The sequence below is a fragment of the Hyperolius riggenbachi genome, chromosome 9, assembly GCF_040937935.1.
Source record: "Hyperolius riggenbachi isolate aHypRig1 chromosome 9, aHypRig1.pri, whole genome shotgun sequence".
In the NCBI taxonomy this organism is placed as follows: Eukaryota; Metazoa; Chordata; class Amphibia; order Anura; family Hyperoliidae; genus Hyperolius; species Hyperolius riggenbachi.
The window spans coordinates 145,084,516-145,103,664 of record NC_090654.1 but is presented as its reverse complement, the minus strand read 5'-3'; the positions used below and the strand labels follow the sequence as shown (position 1 = coordinate 145,103,664).

Here is a 19,149-nt window from a genome sequence, read left to right as displayed (position 1 = left end):
ATATATATATATATATATATAATATATATACACACACCTACACACACACCTACATACACACATACACACACACACGCACACCTACATACACACCTACACACACATACACACCTACATACACACACATACACACACATACACACCTACATACACACACATACACACACACACCTACATACACACCTATACACACATACACACCTACATACACACCTATACACACATACACACCTACATACACACCTACATACACACATACACACCTACATACACACCTACATACACACCTACACACACATACATACACACCTACATACACACCTACATACACACACACACACCTACATACACACCTATACACACATACACACCTACATACACACCTATACACACATACATACACACACACACACACACCTACATACACATACACACACACACCTACATACACACCTATACACACATACACACCTACATACACACACATACACACCTACACACATATATACATACGTGTGAAAAACTATTTTCCCCCTTCCTGATTTCTTATTCTTTTGCATGTTTGTCACACTTAAATGTTTCTGCTCATCAAAAACTGTTAACTATTAGTCAAAGATAACATAATTGAACACAAAATGCAGTTTTAAATGATGTTTTTTTATTATTTAGTGAGAAAAAAAACCTCAAAACCTACATGGCCCTGTGTGAAAAAGAAATTGCCCCCTGAACCTAATAACTGGTTAGGCCACCCTTAGCAGCAATAACTGCAATCAAGCATTTGCGATAACTTGCAATGAGTCTTTTACAGCGCTCTGGAGGAATTTTGGCCCACTCATCTTTGCAGAATTGTTGTAATTCAGCTTTATTTGAGGGTTTTCTAGCATGAACCGCCATTTTAAGGTCTTGCCACAACATCTCGATAGGATTCAGGTCAGGACTTTGACTAGGCCTCTCCAAAGTCTTCTTTTTGTTTTTCTTCAGCCATTCAGAGGTGGATTTGCTGGTGTGTTTTGGGTCATTGTCCTGCTGCAGCACCCAAGATCGCTTCAGCTTGAGTTGACGAACAGATGGCCGGACATTCTCCTTCAGGATTTTTTGGCAGACAGTAGAATTCATGGTTCCATCTATCACAGCATGCCTTCCAGGTCCTGAAGCAGCAAAACAACCCCAGACAATCACACTACCACCACCATATTTTACTGTTGGTATGATGTTCTTCTGCTGAAATGCTGTGTTACTTCTACGCCAGATGTAACAGGACACACACCTTCCAAAAAGTTCAACTTTTGTCTCGTCGGTCCACAAGGTATTTTCCCAAAAGTCTTGGCAATCATTGAGATGTATTTTTAGCAAAATTGAGACAAGCTTTAATGTTGTTTTTGCTTAAAAGTGGTTTGCGCCTTGGATATCTTCCATGCAGACCGTTTTTGCCCAGTCTCTTTCTTATGGTGGAGTCGTGAACACGGACCTTAATTGAGGCAAGTGAGGCCTGCAGTTCTTTAGATGTTGTCCTGGGGTCTTTTGTGGCCTCTCGGATGAGTTTTCTCTGCGCTCTTGGGGTAATTTTGGTCGGCCGGCCACTCTTGGGAAGGTTCATCGCTGTTCCATGTGTTTGCCATTTGTGGATAATGGCTCTCACTGTGGTTTGCTGGAGTCCCAAAGCTTTAGAAATGGCTTTATAACCTTTACCAGACTGATAGATTTCAATTACAGTACTTTTGTTCTCATTTGTTCCTGAATTTCTTTGGATCTTGGCATGGTGTCTAGCTTTTGAGGTGCTTTTGGTCTACTTCTCTGTGTCAGATAGTTCCTATTTAAGTGATTTCTTGATTGAAACAGGTGTGGCAGTAATCAGGCCTGGGGGTGACTACAGAAATTGAACTCAGGTGCAATAAACCACCTTTGAGTTATTTTTTTAACGGGGGGGGGGGGGGGGGGGGCAATCACTTTTTCACACAGGGCCATGTAGATTTGGAGTTCTTTTTTTCTCACTAAATAATAAAAACCATCATTTTAAAACTGCATTTTGTGTTCAATTAGGTTATCTTTGACTAATAGTTAACGGTTTTTGATGAGCAGAAACATTTAAGTGTGACAAACATGCAAAACAATAAGAAATCAGGAAGGGGGCAAATAGTTTTTCACACCACTGTACATACACATATATATATATATATATATATATATATATATATATATATATATATATATATATATATATATATATATATATATTTCTGCCCGTTAAGTTTGTTTACATTTTAGAATAAGGAAAGACCTTATGCATTGTTGTTTTTCTTTACTATTAATGTTGTGAGTTAAAGTAAATCTGTAGCTAAAATTAAACAAAAAGCGGATGCTTACCTAGGGAGAGGGAAGGCTCTGGTTCCTGCAGAGCCCTCTCGTTCCTCTCCTCATCCTTCCATTCCCCTGCAGGCTCCTCTGTTAAAAACTCCTGCCACAGATGGCTCTGTGCTGTGCACGCGAGAGGACGCTTGCGCAATTCAAAAGAAAAGAGTGAACTATCTTATTTTTTTATCATCACTGGCAGAGATGGGCAATGAGATGAAATAATTCTACCATGCATGTATGTATAATGAAAATTGTATGCTGCTTGAAATTGGGCTAATCAAAATCAGAATAATGTGTTTTTTGGCTGGCCCAGTTCCTGGCTGCATGCCATTTTCATTAAGTGTGAATGCATGCCAGAATTATTAGTAACTCATCTATCTCTAATCACTAATTTGTTGCTTCTCAATCAGATTCGGCACCATACTGAATGATAAGGGTAAGCTTTAGGCTCTGTTCCCACTACAGAGGGCAAACGGACATTTTCTTTGTCCGGTTTACCGTATCGCATAAGTGACAGTGAGTGGGTTTTATAAATATGATCAGTTGACACTTGCTAGTTTGCATCTGATCTGTTGGATCTGTTGCGGTAAGCAGACCACACTTCTGTTCTGTCTGTGATTTTTCACGGACAAGATGATGCACTTCCCATATAGCCTATGGTTAAAAAGCGTCTGCCCTGTGCTCCAGCCAGACCCCAATGGACCATTGGCGCAGACAGTACACTGCTCTTGATCTGGCTGCAAATGGTAACCCAGGCTTAGAGTTGAGTGACTATGCAGAACTGAAGGAATTCCACTGTGTATCAGGCCATTCCTAAAATATTACTTTTTTTTTTTTTTTTTTTCTAATAGAAAAAAAGTCGTCTTCACTTCCATGTCATCCTTGGGAATGAAGCCTGTGATTTGGATTCCATGATCTCCGCTATAACCCTTGCCTACTTCCTAACCAAGGTGAGCATCCATAGTTTGTAATCGATGCAGGCTAAGAAGATGTTTGGCTGCCTGGACTGTTACATAACACCTGACTCCTATTTTATCTCATAACCTGAAGATGTAGGTTTATGTAAGGTATAACTGCATATCCACAACCCATACTGCAGTTTTTTTAATGTAGCTTTTTAGAATAGGTATGACCAGGGGCGTAACCATAGACCCTGCAAGGGATGCCTCCGCAGGGGGCCCCAGAAGCCACAGGGGGCCCGTGGGGGGAAAAGTTTGAGAGACTGACAGCTAAGGGCATGGAGAGAAAAAATGTATTCTGCTCTCGCACCATTGTTATATTGACTGCATGTGTCCACAACACAGATAAGGACTCGTACGCACTTTGGAATTTGTACACTGTCCCTGCTCCCTAGGGTTCGTAAAAAAACATGTCTCTCACTGCTGCAAAGTTCTGATGACTTCATGTGCAACCTTACAAACAAAGGAGTCACATTTTGAAAAAAAGTTGTAGACTTTCCCTTTTCAGCAATCACTCCAAAAGGATTCCTAGATTCTTATCACACACAGGCTAATGACCTTATGGTTCTGATTACTTTTACAACACAGTGGAGTGGAGATTGATGTCTTACTGTTGCTGCTTCATTGAGATCTTTTTGTCTCATAGTGAGTCCAAGTTCTTGTAATGACAGTATCAATCAGTGACATTCTGAATGTTTTGCCAAAGTAACAGTAAATACTATATCTTATGTTCAGCATGTCATTGTTGTTCCTCCATATAGTATGTGCTCTCACGTAGTAAAATAATAAGGCTGTGTGTGTGTGTATGTATGTACTGGGAGCAGAGCTGCAACAATGAACTTGTTGGCTCCAAGGGGCTGGAGGAAGCCTCAGGTAAGTAGATCTAGGGGTAGCATAGATTGCCTGACATTTCCTTTAAGTCTAAGTGTTTTTATCTGCATGGGGAAAACACATTGGTCCTCAGTTTTCCTGTGCAGAAAGCGAGGCGGTGGGGGGGCCCCAATGTTTTGGGGGGAGGGGGGCCCAGTGATGTCTAGTTACGCCCCTGAGTATGACAAGGATAATTGTGACCATCCGAGCTACTGCGATACAGCCATTGTGACATTGGCTGTACACACCAAAGTTTTTGTGACTGGACTGTGGCCACCTGAGCTCTTGTTAACCTCCTTGGCGGTATAATTACTGCTGCAATTACTTCCTAAAAGCGGTACAATTTTCGTGATGGAAATGTGGTGTTCTATTCTGACCTTTTATTGTTAGCAAATAGCAATAACCTACTCATATCTAATTTTAACTAGTGCTAAGAATTTTAGTAATAAATAGACAGACACAACTACTTTTTTTTTTTTTTTTTTTTTTTCAATGCAAGGATTTATAAACTCCCTTACATTTCAAAAAATGCAGAACATAAAATTCAGACATATTAATAAATAACAAGATCATAAACCCAGTACTGCAGTTAATTTAGCATGAAAGGGTAATAAAAAATAAACTCATACTTTTTTGCATGAAAAAAATAATGCAAATCAGAAAAAAAGCTAATAAAACTCCCGGGTATAATAAATCTGCACATCCCCACAGATAATTTAGAATGAAAGGGTAATGCAAATAAACTCATACTTTTTTGCATGGAAAAAATAATACAAATAAAAAATGTAATGCTAATCAGAAAAAAAAAAAAACGAATAAAGCTCCCGGGTGTGATAAATCTTGAAACATGGGACTGCACAAAGACCCACGTCAGTCAGGACAGTGGAACCTGGTTTCTTTTCTTATTTTTTTTGCCACTGCTGTCCCTCTTTGAGCAGCAAACCACACACATCCGACTTGGTGTTGCCTTCTTTTCTGTCGGCGGGACGTATTCCACAAAGTGGCGTGCAATCAGGCGTTCTGGATTTACCACTCCAGCACCATGACGTCCAGGTCTTCTCGCCACAGTGGGTGAATTTTGGTGTCTAGCAAATATGGACTCCACAACTTTCCAAATAAAGTCAGCATGAATCTCATGCTGGTCGCTATATTTTTTGAAGAGCACATAGGAGTTCCATAGACACTGCTTCAGAAGATGACAGAAAATTTTCTTATATTTTTTTTGTTGCTTCCGCATTGCTGGATAGAAGGTGGTCTCCTGGTCAGATTTGTCCACGCCTCCCATAGTGTTGTTGTAATCCAACACAAGCTGTGGTTTGACGACCTCTTTCCCACCTCTTGTGTGGACCGTCACTGTGGCGGTATTGTGCACGGTGCTCATCAGACACACGTCTTTTTTGTTCCGCCATCTCAGCGCCAGAATTTTGCCTTTTTGCCAGCCCACAATGTCTCCAGGCTTAAGCTTTTTGGCGCCAAATGACGGTGGCATGTCACGCCTGTTAGGCCTAACTGTGCCATAGCAATCAGTTCGGTTATGCACAAGGACCTCAATTAGCTCTGGAGAGGTATAAAAGTTGTCTGTTGTGACACAGTAGCCCTGATTTAGAAGTGGCTCGAAGTGTCAGGACAGAGGACGTGGCCAGACCATAGCTGCGGAAAGTCTCACTAAATGTTGTTGTCCCCTTTCTTGTGTAGATAACGGCATTCCATATATATCCAGAGCTGGATTCACACAGGCAATAAGATTTTATCCCAAATCGTGCCCTTTTAGACGCGATATATTGTATCCAGCTGAGCCGTCCCTTGTATGCCATGAGGCTTTCATCGATGCTGATGTCTCTCTCAGGCACATGGTTCTGCTTGAAGTTCCTCATTATAAGTTGGCTTACATCCCAAATTTTATGAAGTTTCGGTGCCGGATGTGTGTTTTCGTCATATTCCTCGTTATTTTTAAAATGTAGGAACTTCATGATCAAAGAGAATTTATATTCCGACATGACGGATCCAAAGAAAGGAGTAGCCAGTAAATGATTGGTGGACCAATACATTTTCTGCATTGGTTTCCCCACAACTCCTTGTAGGATGATTAGGCCCAGGAACTGCCAAATGACATCTGAGGTCACCGGTTCCCATGCTCTGACTCTGGAACACTTCAGATGTGAAGTCGCCATTTGCTGCTCTGTGAACCTGTTTGTCTCGGTAACAATTTTGTCGATGACGTCGGCTGTCAGAAACAATTTCAGGTACGTCAAGGGGTCGCTGCCTTCCACCTCCACCTTCAAACCTGGTGAACCAGTGAATGCGAATCTCGGTTGCGGAGCTTGAGGCGTACTGCAATCAATTGCGCACCAGGTGCGCACATCTCTGACATCAAGTGACGAATCCTCACCGCTGTCGCTTTCAGCATCAGCTGACGAACTTTTCCAGGATTCGCTATCGCTTGCATCAAGTGCGTCAAGTTCGCTGTCACTTTCCTGCAGCTGCTGTAGAACAGCTTTTGCGCTGGACGCACGCTCGGACGCCATGGACGCAGATCAATGAAGCAGAGAGAATCAGATCAAATCTCTGAAATCTCTCTGAGGTAAGTTTTTAACAAGTGTAGCTTGTATGTAACTTTATTTGTGTTTTTTTTTTTTTTTGTATTTAAAGTATGTAGCTTTATTTGTATGTGTATGTTACTTTATTATGTGTGTGTAACTTTTATTTTATAATAATTTTTATTTATTCAAATTTTTTATCCATTTTTTTTTCTAGCGCCAATCAGGCGCCGATGCCGTCATCACGCTGATGACGTCATCACGCTGGGGGCTGGGGCACAGCGATCGGAGAGGGAGAGGACAGGGGGAGCGGCAGTTGGACCAGAGGAGATCGGGGAGAAGATGGCAGAGGACGGGCAGAGATCGGGAAGCTGCCAGAGCTGCAGCGGATGTCTCCTGCGGGAGATTGAGACAGCGGGGGGAGCGCTGATCATTGCTGGCCAGGGAGAGGTGAGCCACATTGCTACCCCGTGCAACACACGGGGTTATCGCTAATTGCTGCGGCTTTCCACCCCGTCTCTCATACGGGGTTACCGCCAGGGGGGTTAAATAGTTACATAGTTATTTTGGATGAAGAAAAACATATGTCCAGCAAGTTCAATCAAAAAATAAGGTCCAACACTAGCCTGTACCCTCAAATATCCCTGTTGATCCAGAGAAAGGTGAAAAACCCTTACAAGGCCTGGTACATTTAGCCCCAAAAGGGATCAAAAATTACTTCCTCCAGATGGCAATCAGATAAAATCACTGGATCAACACCACAGGGAATGACCTAGTAATTATAGTCATGTCTTTCAATGCAAGTAAAGCCCCCCCCCCTCCCCCCCTAACCTCCCTGGTGGTAAGGAGGAGGCTGACTCCTTATTAAAAAACTTGCTACAATTGGTATTGATGAGTTAGCCTCCTCTACGCTGAAAACTGGCCTGGAAAGAGTTATGATAGTGTATGAGCACCACTTACTGGCAGTAGGCACATATTACAGCATTACAGAACATTTCTGGAATCTAATACCATGCTATTGTACAGAGAAGGACACTTATTCCCCACTGGTCTAAACTCAGCCATGATGGACTATAACGACCACCATATGGAGTTGTGCAGCAGACCAGAGTCTGTACAGTGGCCCAATGACTATCCCTAAAGAATCGTCAGGCCTCTACTCAAGAAACCATCCTTAGACCCAGATGCTCTAAACAGCTACAGACCTGTCTCAAACCTCCCCTTTCTGGGAAAAGTTATTGAAAAGGCGGTCTACCTCCAACTTGAAGCCAGGCTCTCCAGAAACAACATCCTTGACCCTCTTCAATCTGGTTTCAGGAAATATCACAGCTGTGAAACAGCCCTCACCCAGATTTGCAATGATCTGCTCATTGCAAGAGACAAGGGTCAATGTTCCATCCTGATTTTGCTCGACCTCTCAGCGGCTTTTGACACAGTCGATCATGAAATCTTACTCAACAGGCTACAAGAGTACTGTGGCATAGATAGCATTGTTCTCCGGTGGTTCAACTCCTTCCTGGCTGGCAGAACACAAAGGGTAGCCTTAGGGCCCTTCCTCTCCAACCCTGTACCACTAAAATACGGTGTACCTCAGGGCGCAATATTATCCCCTTTACTGTTCACCATATACATGCTGCCACTTGGAGAAATCATACAAAAACATGGCCTGAAATATCATTGCTATGCTGATGACACCCAGCTATATTTGTCATTCAAACCTGATGTCACAGACCCTACTCCACAAATAAACGCATGCTTAGCTGAGCTTCAGGAGTGGATGAATAATAATTGGCTAAAACTTAATGCTGACAAAACTGAGGTTCTTGTTATCGAGGGCCAGGGCTCAACAGCAAAGCAGCTCCAGTCTCAACCAACACCGCTAAGGATAGGGAGCTCAGACCTGAACAACTCACTGTGTGCGCAGCCTGGGAGTACTGATTGATGGGAAATTAAGCTTCAGGAATCAAATCTCAGCTGTTGTGAAACATTCCTTCTTTCACCTAAGGAATATTGCAAGGATTAAACACCTAATTCCTTCAGAGGATCTTCCAACCCTAGTTCATGCCTTCGTCACATCAAGGTTAGACTACTGCAACGTCCTCTACACAGGCCTGCATAAGAAAGACTTACGCCGCCTGCAATTAGTACAGAATACCGCCGCAAGGCTGTTAACGAGCCAACCCCGCCATTGCCACATAACACCAACCCTGAGCTCACTCCACTGGCTACCGATAAAATGGAGAATTCTGTTTAAGATTGGCTTACTGACATTCAAATCCTTGCACAATCTGGGCCCTGGATACCTGAAGGACTTGTTGCAACTACATCACACCCCCCACAATCTTAGATCAAAAGGACGTAACACCTTGGTCACCCCCAGAGTCCACCTCAAAACCTTTGGAGACAGAGCCTTTTGTCATGCTGCCCCTACACTTTGGAACTCCCTGCCACACCCAATCAGGACAGCCCCATCCCTGGAAGCATTTAAGTCTAAACTGAAAACCTACCTTTTCAGTCTGGCATTCATGAACATCTGACTATCTCCTCTGTAACACAACCCAGCCTAAAACCCTGTATTAATCTGAGACACAGCTATGCGCTTTGAGTCCTATGGGAGAAAAGCGCTTTACAAATGTTATTGTATTGTATTATTGTATAAAGATCTGGCATGTCGGACCTTTAGCTATGCCTAAGCATGACCCAACAGCATTGTTCTTGGCACCTCCCCACCTGCTGGAAGTGGCTCCGTCAGATGCGCTTGTCATCCCTCCGCCCTCCCCCCACGCATCGCACAAGATACGTCGTCAGCCAAAGGCGACCATGCACTAACACTGTACGGAAGTGTCATCAGCCTTTGCACACGATGCGTCTTTGCTATGCATGGGGGAGCGGAGAAACGATGAGTGCGCATAATGGAGCAGTTTCTGGTGGTGGGAACAGCGAGAACAATGCTATTGTGCTGTGTGACAATCCAGCGCCACGATCCCATGTAATCTGCTCCCGTTAGTGTACGCAGGAAGTACAGTGAGCAGACGGACAACAAAGACCGGTTGCTGGATCGTCAGAGGTTGAAGGTTAATGCGACAGAGCGTGCCAATCCTGTCTAATCTGCTCTTGTTAGCATACGCAGGAAATACGGTGAGCAGACTGACAATAGAGATTGGTCGCGCAGCTGCCGACAATATGTAATGGGACGATCACTCACCAATCCTGTATTACTAGGCCTCTGTTGCCATGCAAGGCTCGTGCACTAGAGACTGCTGGAGGCAAATTCACTGTGTGCGTAGTCAACTGTTAAGATTGGTTGGAGGTGCCCATACATGTACAATCCCGATTGTATATACAATCGGTAAACGAAAAATATTGATGTCGCGCTGGAAATCGGGTAAATTCACTGCCGCCACTGTCTGAATGCATGGAACAGACAGTCTCCAACTAGCTACTCCTAGAAGGAAGAAATGGTTATTTACAACGTAGCTAGCAAATCAACAATTTATAAACTAATAATAAAACCACTGACTCTTCAGAGGGCAGATTCGTTATAGCAGCAATCAGATGACCAGAGCAGGCACAAGACTGAACAAAAAAATCGTTAGTTTGTATTCTAAAACTACATTACCACAGCCTAATTTAGCCCACAGATAGATATACCTGTCCGGCAAAACAGATTGGTTTGATAGAAAGAGAATAGAGACGAAAAAAAACAGAATGTCTTAATATACAGTTCAAATAGCGTTATTGGTAGTCCATGCGGCAATCACAAGTCTTTGGAGGAAGTCCAAAATGGCGGTTGCCATGCGGCCTGAGGCCTTTGTGAGAAATAATCCAAGATGGTGGTTTTGTGCCAGTGTCCAGCTGGCTGCCCGGATGTTGTTGGGCAAAGATTTCAGATGATGGACCCTGGACAAACTGGGCCCAGTTAAGTTATACCCCTCACTTCAGCAAGGAGGAGTTAGGGGCATGGATCACACACCTCTTTGGAACATGAGATGTGCCCGCCCCTTCTCATGGACACAGGAATATACCTAAATCATGATAGGTGTACTAATTTTCAAAACCATTCAGGTTATGTTAAATCTAATAACATTTTTAGGTCGATAAGAATTTATCGATCACAATGATCTCAAACTTGAGGGGTCAGACCCCTGGGGTATTAGAGGGTTATTTTAAAACTTACTTCAGTTCTGGGAGTCCGATTGGTAAGGAAACCTCTCAGAACCAGTGTCACGTGGAATCGAATTTGAGGGACCTGCGATCTTGGGAACACCAGAAATATTACAGAACTGTGCCTATTATTAAATATAGCTTGTAAGGTTTGTTGAACTTTTGGGCGTCCCCAGCTGGAGTGATAAGGATCACTCCTGTCTTCTTTGAATTCAGGCCACAAGGCAGCTACGTGTCGGACACCTGCTGGGTCGGGGCCGATCAGTCTGGAGAAGAGCAGTGTAGGTGTGAGATTTCTCTCTCTCTGCCTGGTTGGGTGTCCTGGATGCCAGGAAACCCGCTCCTCACACTTAGGTGAGAGAAGCTACAGTATGTAATTAGGAACCAGCCAGTGTTTACTAGCAGAGCCAGAGAGTAAGGAGAAAAAAAAACAGTGGCTTGAAACCAAAAATGTAATTTCTACTATTTTGCAAATAGTAAATAGCAAAAATTATTGTTTTCTTGGGAACCGTGTCAGCGTCACATGCTGTACTTGGGATCTAACATGCCGTGTGTGTGTGTGTGTGTGTGTGTGTGTGTGTGTGTGTGATGTAGTCATGCTGGTCTGACCATAATGACCACTCCAGCCATGGCAGTCATTATGGTCCACCACTCAGAGTTCAGCGTGTATGGACCTTTAGGGCTGGTTCAGACGGGTGTCTCAATCACCCGCCCAGTGTCTCTTCCAAATGCTTTTTCAAGCGTGCAGGAAAGCATTTGTCAACATTCAATGGCGATTCCCAGCAATCGTCATTTTTCATCCCGCAGGTGGACGCCGGAGTGCGGTGCTAATGGCCCCCAGAACAACCAGACCGTGCTGCTTCCAGACAGTAGAAAAAATAAAGATCAAAATGCTGCTTTTGCATAAACGGCGGTAAATGATGTTCAAGTGTGCATGTGAACTGGCCCTTAGTTGTTGTACCACACAAGGGGGATGTTTTATGTAAACCCTGGACAGTATTTATTTCTGCATCTGTAGATTTATTTCTTCATCCATATTTGAGGAGGATTTTTCTATTTGTGATTAAAAAGTTTGTTTTAGAAATTTTAATTTAATTTTTTGACATGATTTAAAACTTTTATTCTACTCAGAATGGATACTAGACCCTTGCTTGATGGATTTTAGTAAGTTGCAAGCAAAAATTTCATGAAAATTAATTGAGCCACTTTTTGCACAGAAATCCTGCAGAAATTGAATGCCAGGGAATTTTCCATAACTACTTGTTGTGGATATATATTCTACATTTTAATCACTCTTGCTGTAAAGAACTCCTTTCTAAATAAATAGCTAAGGGTGCGTTTCCACTAACGCGAATTCGCATGCGTTCCCCGCATGCAAATTCGCATAACCAATAAAAGTGAGTGAGCCTGTGTCCACTTGTCAGGAAAACTGAGCGTTTTCTTGTGCAGAAAAAATCTGCACAGCAGAGCCATCAGAACTCGGACACCGCACACACCGCATGCGATTCACATACAGTGTATTTAATAGGGAATTCGCATGGCGTTTTTGTATGCAAATTTTCATGCAAATTTGCATACGATTTCACATGGAATCAATGAAAAAGCACACAGGCACTGCCATGGTTAAATTCGCACACAGCGCCATCCATGCAAAATCGAATGCGAATTCGCGGTAAAATTTGCATACAACCGCATGCGATTTCGCTCCTGCATGTGAATTCATCCGCGGGGAATCCGCAGCGATACCGCACTAGTGGAAACGTACCCTAAAACTTATTTTACTCCATGCGCAGATCGTGTCCCCTAGTCCTTGGCGCAAGCCTAGGGACAAAAAGCTCATCTGCCAAGCTTTTATATTGCCCTCTGTTGTATTTATAAATGTTAATTCGAACTCCTCTAAGGAGTCTTTTCTCCAGACTTAACCATTTCAGCCTGCGGGGATTTTTCAGCTTATGCATCAGAGCAGTTTTCACCTCCCATTAATTCGCTAATAACTTTATCACTACTTATCACAATTTAGGCTTTCTTTGGGTGGTACATTTTGCTAAGAATTTTTTTTTTTTTTTTTTTTTTTAAATGCATTTTAACTGGATTAATAAGAAAACAATTGAAAAAATGCATTATTTCTCAGTTTTCGGCCATTATAGCTTTAAATTAATCCACGCTACCATAGCTAAAACCTATGTATTTTATTTGCCCGTTTGTCTCGGTTATGCCACCATTTAAATTTTGTCCCTATCACAATGTATGGCGCCAATATTTGGAAATAAAGGTGCATTTTTTTCCGTTTTGCGTCCATCACTATTTACAAGCTTATAATTTAAAAAATGTTCGTAGTATACCCCCTTCAAATGCATATTTAAAAAAGTTCAGACCCTTAGGTAACTATTTATGTCTAATTTTTTTTCCCATTAATTTTATTTGGGTAATATTTTGGTGTGGGAAATATAAACAGTTAATATTTAATATTATATGTGTAAATTGTAATGTAAAAAATATGTAGATGTAGTTTTACTGTTTGGCCACAACCTTGAGGTTTTTTTTTTTTCTAGTTGTGCTTCTCGCTAACCGGAAGCACAAGGATGACGCAGAAAATTTTACGTGCAGAAAGACTGAATCCTCTTGCAAGAGCGCTTCGGGTTTTTTTTTGCCGGGGACACGGATCGGTGATCAGGAACCATGTTCCCGTTCACTGATCCCAGAGCTACCGGGGGACAGTACGGGGGTGCGCCGAAGCAGAGCAGCCGCCCGGACGTGAAATGGTTAAAGGAGTGATCAGGCAAAAAAAAATGTTTCACTTATCTGGGGCTTCTACCAGCCTCATGCAGCCATCCTGTGCCCTCATAGTCACTCGCTGCTGCTCTGGTCCCCCTCCACCAGCTAGTTTTGCGTTTGCCGACCTTGGGGTCGGTGGGCCGCATTGCGTACATTTTTACGCATTCCCGCTGATGCAGGAACACTAACACATAAGTTTTTACGCGTTACTGGTTCAACGCGTAAAAATTTACACGTTGAACCAGTAACGCGTAAAAACATGTGTTAATGTTCCTGCACCAGCGGGAATGCGTAAAACTATACGCAATGCGGCCCGCTGACCCCAAGATCGGCAAAAACGAAACTAGCTGGCGGCGAGGGACTGGAGAAGCAGTGAGTGACTACGAGGGCACAGGATGGCTGCATGGGGCTGTTAGAAGCCCAGGTAAGTGAAAGTCAAATTTTTTTTTTTATTTATTTATTTTTTTTGCCTGACAATTCCTTTAAAGGATACCCAAAGTGACATTTGACATTATGAGAAAGGAGTGTATGTACAGTGCCTAGCACACAAATAACTATGCTGTGTTCCTTTTTTTCGTTCTCTCTCTGAAAGAGTTAAATATCAGGTATGTAAGTGGCTGACTCAGTCCTGACTCAGACAGGTAATGACTCCAGTGTGACTCTCACTGATAAGAAATTCCAACTATAAAACACTTTTTCCTAGCAGAAAATGGCTTCTGAGAGCAAGAAAGAGATAAAAAAGGGGAATTTCTTATCAGTGAGGGTCACACCGTAGTCACTTCCTGTCTGAGTCAGGACTGAGTCAGCCACTTACATACCTGATATGTACCTCTTTCAGAAAGGGAAAAAAAAAAAAAAAGGAACACAGCATAGTTATTTGTGTGCTAGGCACTGTACATACACATGTCTTTCTCATCATGTCACATGTCACTTTGGGTATCTTTTAACCCTCTTGGGGTTATGATTCTTTCCAGATTTTAGGGTCTAAAAGTGGTGCAATTTTTTTTGCACCCTTTCAGACCCTAAAACCTGGGAAAAAAATCATGCTGCCAGGGAGAGCTGCAGCAGATTTTCAATCACTCACCTCCCTTGTTCCAGCTCTGCAATTAAGCCTCCATTCTCCAGGTGGCGCTGCAACTCTAAAGTGAAATTGCCAAACGATCTCACCAGCAGGAAGCAGAGCCCCGGAGGAGAGGAAGAAGAATGCCGGCTGACGTCGGGATCCCCAGGAGGTATGTAGAAACGCTCCCGCTGCGCGCATTGCTCTGCATTCAGCCTCCGAGCAGAGGTCAAGATTATCGCTCTTAGCTGCGATATTCCGCCCCGACCCTAGCTCGGGATTACCGCCAAGGAGGTTAATAAGGCCTTCCATCCCTTTAACTCCCTTGCTGGTCCAATTGTGTCGGCAAGGGGGCGGCGCAGCACTTTTTAAATTTTTTTTTTTTTTTTTTTTTTTTTAAATTCATGTAGCTAGCCTAGCGCTAGCTACATGATAGCCGCTGACAAGCGGCATCCCCCTACCTAACCCGATTGCCGCCGGCGCTCTCTGAAAGCAGGAAATCCCGTTTAGAACTTGATTTCCTGCTGGGCTTCCCCCGTCGCCATGGCGATGGGGCGGGATGACGTCATGGACGTCAGAGGGAATCCCGATCCACCCCTCAGCGCTGCCTGGCACTGATTGACCAGGCTGTGCAAAGGGTCTGGAGGGGGGGGGGGGCGCGGCGAATCGGCGGCGAGCGGCTGCGATCGAAATATGCACGCAGCTAGCAAAGTGCTAGCTGCGTGCATTTAAAAAAAATTGTGAAAATCGGCCCAGCGGGGCCTGAAAAACCCTCCTGCGCAAGTTACCTCGAGCTGAGCTCGGGATAACCGGCAAGGAGGTTAATCAACTTTGTTGCTCATCTCTGCACCTGCTATAAAACTTCAATATCTTTCCTGTAATGTGGTGCCTAAAACTGAATTCCATATTACAGATGCGGCCTTACTAGAGATTTAAATGGAAAGTATTATGCTGGCATCCTGATCTTTTTTTTTTTTTTTTTCATCCCAAAATGTTATTTGCTTTAGCTGCAGCAGCTTGGCATTGAATACAATTACTTAACTTGTTGTCGACGTGTACTCCTACGTCCTTCTCCAAGTTTGATGTCCCCGTCTGTATCTTGTTTTGTATGGTGCTAGACCATTGGTACGACCAAAATGCATGACTTTACATTTTTCAACATTGAATTTCATCTGCCATTTATGTTCCCATATAGCCATCCTAGACAGATTCGTTCTATCCTTCTGCAATATGTCACTATCTTTCTGAGAGTTGATAATTATGCATAATATTGTATCATCTGCAAAAATAACATTACTTTCTACTTCTATAATCCATTCCAGCTCCTGCTGGTTCAGCCCTGCGCTCAAGTTTTTGCAAACCTAATGCAATATATTCCAATTAGAGATATCGCGAACCTCCGATTTCGGTTTGCGAACTTCCGCGAAAGGTTCGGTTCACGAACCGCAATAGACTTCAATGGGTAGGCGAACTTTGAAAAATAGAAAAAATTCTGTCGGCTGGAAAAATGATAGAAAACATGTTTAGAGGGCTCTAATACCTAGAGGCAGACATGATTGAGTGAAATACACATCAAAAGTCCCAGGCAAAAATCTAGATTTCACATAAACCCCTATTTTAGGTTCAATTTTAGGCCTCCCTGCCTCTCATCTGCCAGGGAATTATACTGTTTCAAAAGCCAGCTTACATACCGTGGCTGGGAATTGAACCCAGGTCTCACTGTGTGGTGGGCAAGTACCTTAACCGCTGTACCACAACAGTACTAACTGAAGCTGGCCTAGCATTTACCATTTATGCTCAATCCAATAGAAACATTAGGTTGCTTAAAGGGAACCTTAACTGAGAGTGATATGGATGTTTCCTGTTAAACAATACCAGTTGCCTGGCAGTCCAGCTGATCTCGGTGACTGCAATAGTGGCTGAATAACACCCTGAAACAAGCATGCAGCTAATCCAGTCTGACTTCAGTCAGAGCACCTGATCTGCATGCTTGTTCAGGGGCTTTGGCTAAAAGTATTAGAGACACAGGATCAGCAGGCGATTCAGACAACTGGTATTATTTTAAAAGGAAACATCCATATCCTTCTCAGTTTAGGTTCCCTTTAAGGATTTGTAGCATAAAAGCCAACTCACATTGGCTGGGAATTGAACCCGGGTCTCGCTGTGTGGTGGGCAAGTACCTTAACTGCTGTACCACAACAGTACTAACTGAAGCTGGCCTAGCATTTACCATTTATGCTCAATCCAAGAGAAAAATTAGACAAGACAAATAACATTTATATCACGCTTTTCTCCTGGCGGACTCAAAGCACCAGAGCTGCAGCCACTAGGGCACGCTCTATAGGCAGTAGCAGTGTTAGGAAGACTTGCCTAAGGTCTCCTACTGAATAGGTGCTGGCTTAGATCCTTAACCTCCTTGCCGGTCTAATTAATCCGGCAAGGAGGCAGCGCAGAACTTTTTTTTTTTTTTTTTTTAAATCATGTTTTTAAATCAATTAAGCCCAGGGCTCGCTACATGATAGCCGCTGAGCGGCGGCATCCCCCCCACCCACTCCGATCGCCTTCGGCGATCAGAGTAAGCAGGAAATCCCGTTCAGAACGGGATTTCCTGCAGGGCTTCCCCGGTCGCCATGGCGAAGGGGCGGGATGACGTCACGTCACAGGGAATCCCGATCCGCCCCTCAGCGCTGCCTGGCACTGATTGGCCAGGCTGCGCAGGGGTCTGGGGTGGGTGTGGGGGGCTCGGCACGGCGAATCGGCGGCGGCGATTGCGTACTACACGCAGCTAGCAGAGTGCTAGCTACGTGTAGGAAAAAAAATTATGCACATCGGCCCAGCGGGGCCGGAGAAATCCTCCTGCGCAGGTTACCCCGAGCTGAGCTCGGGATAACCGGCAAGGAGGTTAAGCAGTGCCTGGATGGTGTAATGGTTAAGGGCTCTGCCTCTGACACAGGAGACCAGGGTTCGAATCTCTGCTCTGTCTGTTCAGTAAACCAGCACCTATTCAGTAGGAGACCTTAGGCAAGTCTTCCTAACACTGCTACTGCCTATAGAGCGCGCCCTAGTGGCTGCAGCTCTGGTGCTTTGAGTCTGCCAGGAGAAAAGCATGATATAAATGTTATTTGTCTTGTCTAATTTTTCTCTTGGATTGAGCATAAATGGTAAATGCTAGGCCAGCTTCAGTTAGTACTGTTGTGGTACAGCAGTTAAGGTACTTGCCCACCACACAGGGAGACCCAGATTCAATTCCCAGCCAATGTGAGTTGGCTTTTATGCTACAAATCCTTAAAGGGAACCTAAACTGAGAAGGATATGAATGTTTCCTTTTAAAATAATACCAGTTGCCTGAATCGCCTGCTGATCCTGTGTCTCTAATACTTTTAGCCACAGCCCCTGAACAAGCATGCAGATCAGGTGCTCTGACTGAAGTCAGACTGGATTAGCTGCATGCTTGTTTCAGGGTGTGATTCAGCCACTATTGCAGTCACCGAGATCAGCTGGACTGCCCGGCAACTGGTATTGTTTAACAGGAAACATCCATATCACTCTCAGTTCAGGTTCCCTTTAAGCAACCTAATGTTTCTCTTGGATTGAGCATAAATGGTAAATGCTAGGCCAGCTTCAGTTAGTACTGTTGTGGTACAGCGGTTAAGATACTTGCCCACCACACAGTGAGACCTGGGTTCAATTCTCAGCCATGGTATGTAAACTGGCTTTTGAAATACTATAATTCTCTGGCAGATGAGACCCTCCTCCGAATAGGTAGGAGGGTGGAGGGTAGAGGTAGTGAGTAATATGCAAGAGCCTAATTAAACTCTCCCTAGCAGAGTGTGTAGCAGCTGTCCCTTAACTAATTAGTGTAGGCAGACAAGTGAGTAAAAAGGCTCAAGGACCTTGCTTTTTATAAGGGGGGTGGGGCTCCAGGCGTGAGTGCAGTCTGATTGGCAATAATGTGCCTGCTGATTGTGATGTAGAGGGTCAAAGTTCTGCTCCATAGAGCATTATGGGGCAAATCGAACTTCCGCAAAAGTTCGCCTGGAACCGTTCGCTACACCTCTAATTCCAATACAGCATGAATAAAAAGATAAAAATAAATAAAAACATAAGATATATGATTCTAAAATAGGATATATACACTCCACCTAAAATCGCAGATAGACTAAGGGCTTGTTTCCACTGTTGCGACGCGATTTCGGCCGCATTCCGACGCTTGTAAAAACGCATGCGGATGCGTTTCCACATGCGTTTTTACCCGCGATTTCGCATGGCAGGGTGCCATGCGAAATTAACCATGACACTGCCAGGGCTAAATAAAATTGAAAAAGGTGCGAAATCGCACGCGAAATCGCGGGTAAAAACGCATGTAACAAACTCATGCGTTTTTACTATTAAATACATTAGCGGCGATTCGCACGGATTCCCGACGCAGGCG

The 19,149-nt window shown here is 43.7% G+C and overlaps 1 protein-coding gene across 1 annotated transcript in view; it reads left to right on the top strand.

Moving 5' to 3' along the window:
• PRUNE1 (prune exopolyphosphatase 1) overlaps positions 1-19,149 on the top strand; it is a 213,323-nt gene that overhangs the window by 70,906 nt on the left and 123,268 nt on the right. Inside the window, exon 2 of the mRNA XM_068251725.1 lies at positions 3,204-3,302. Within this exon, the coding sequence (XP_068107826.1) occupies positions 3,204-3,302 (99 nt within the window). The remainder of the gene's footprint in view (positions 1-3,203; positions 3,303-19,149) is intronic.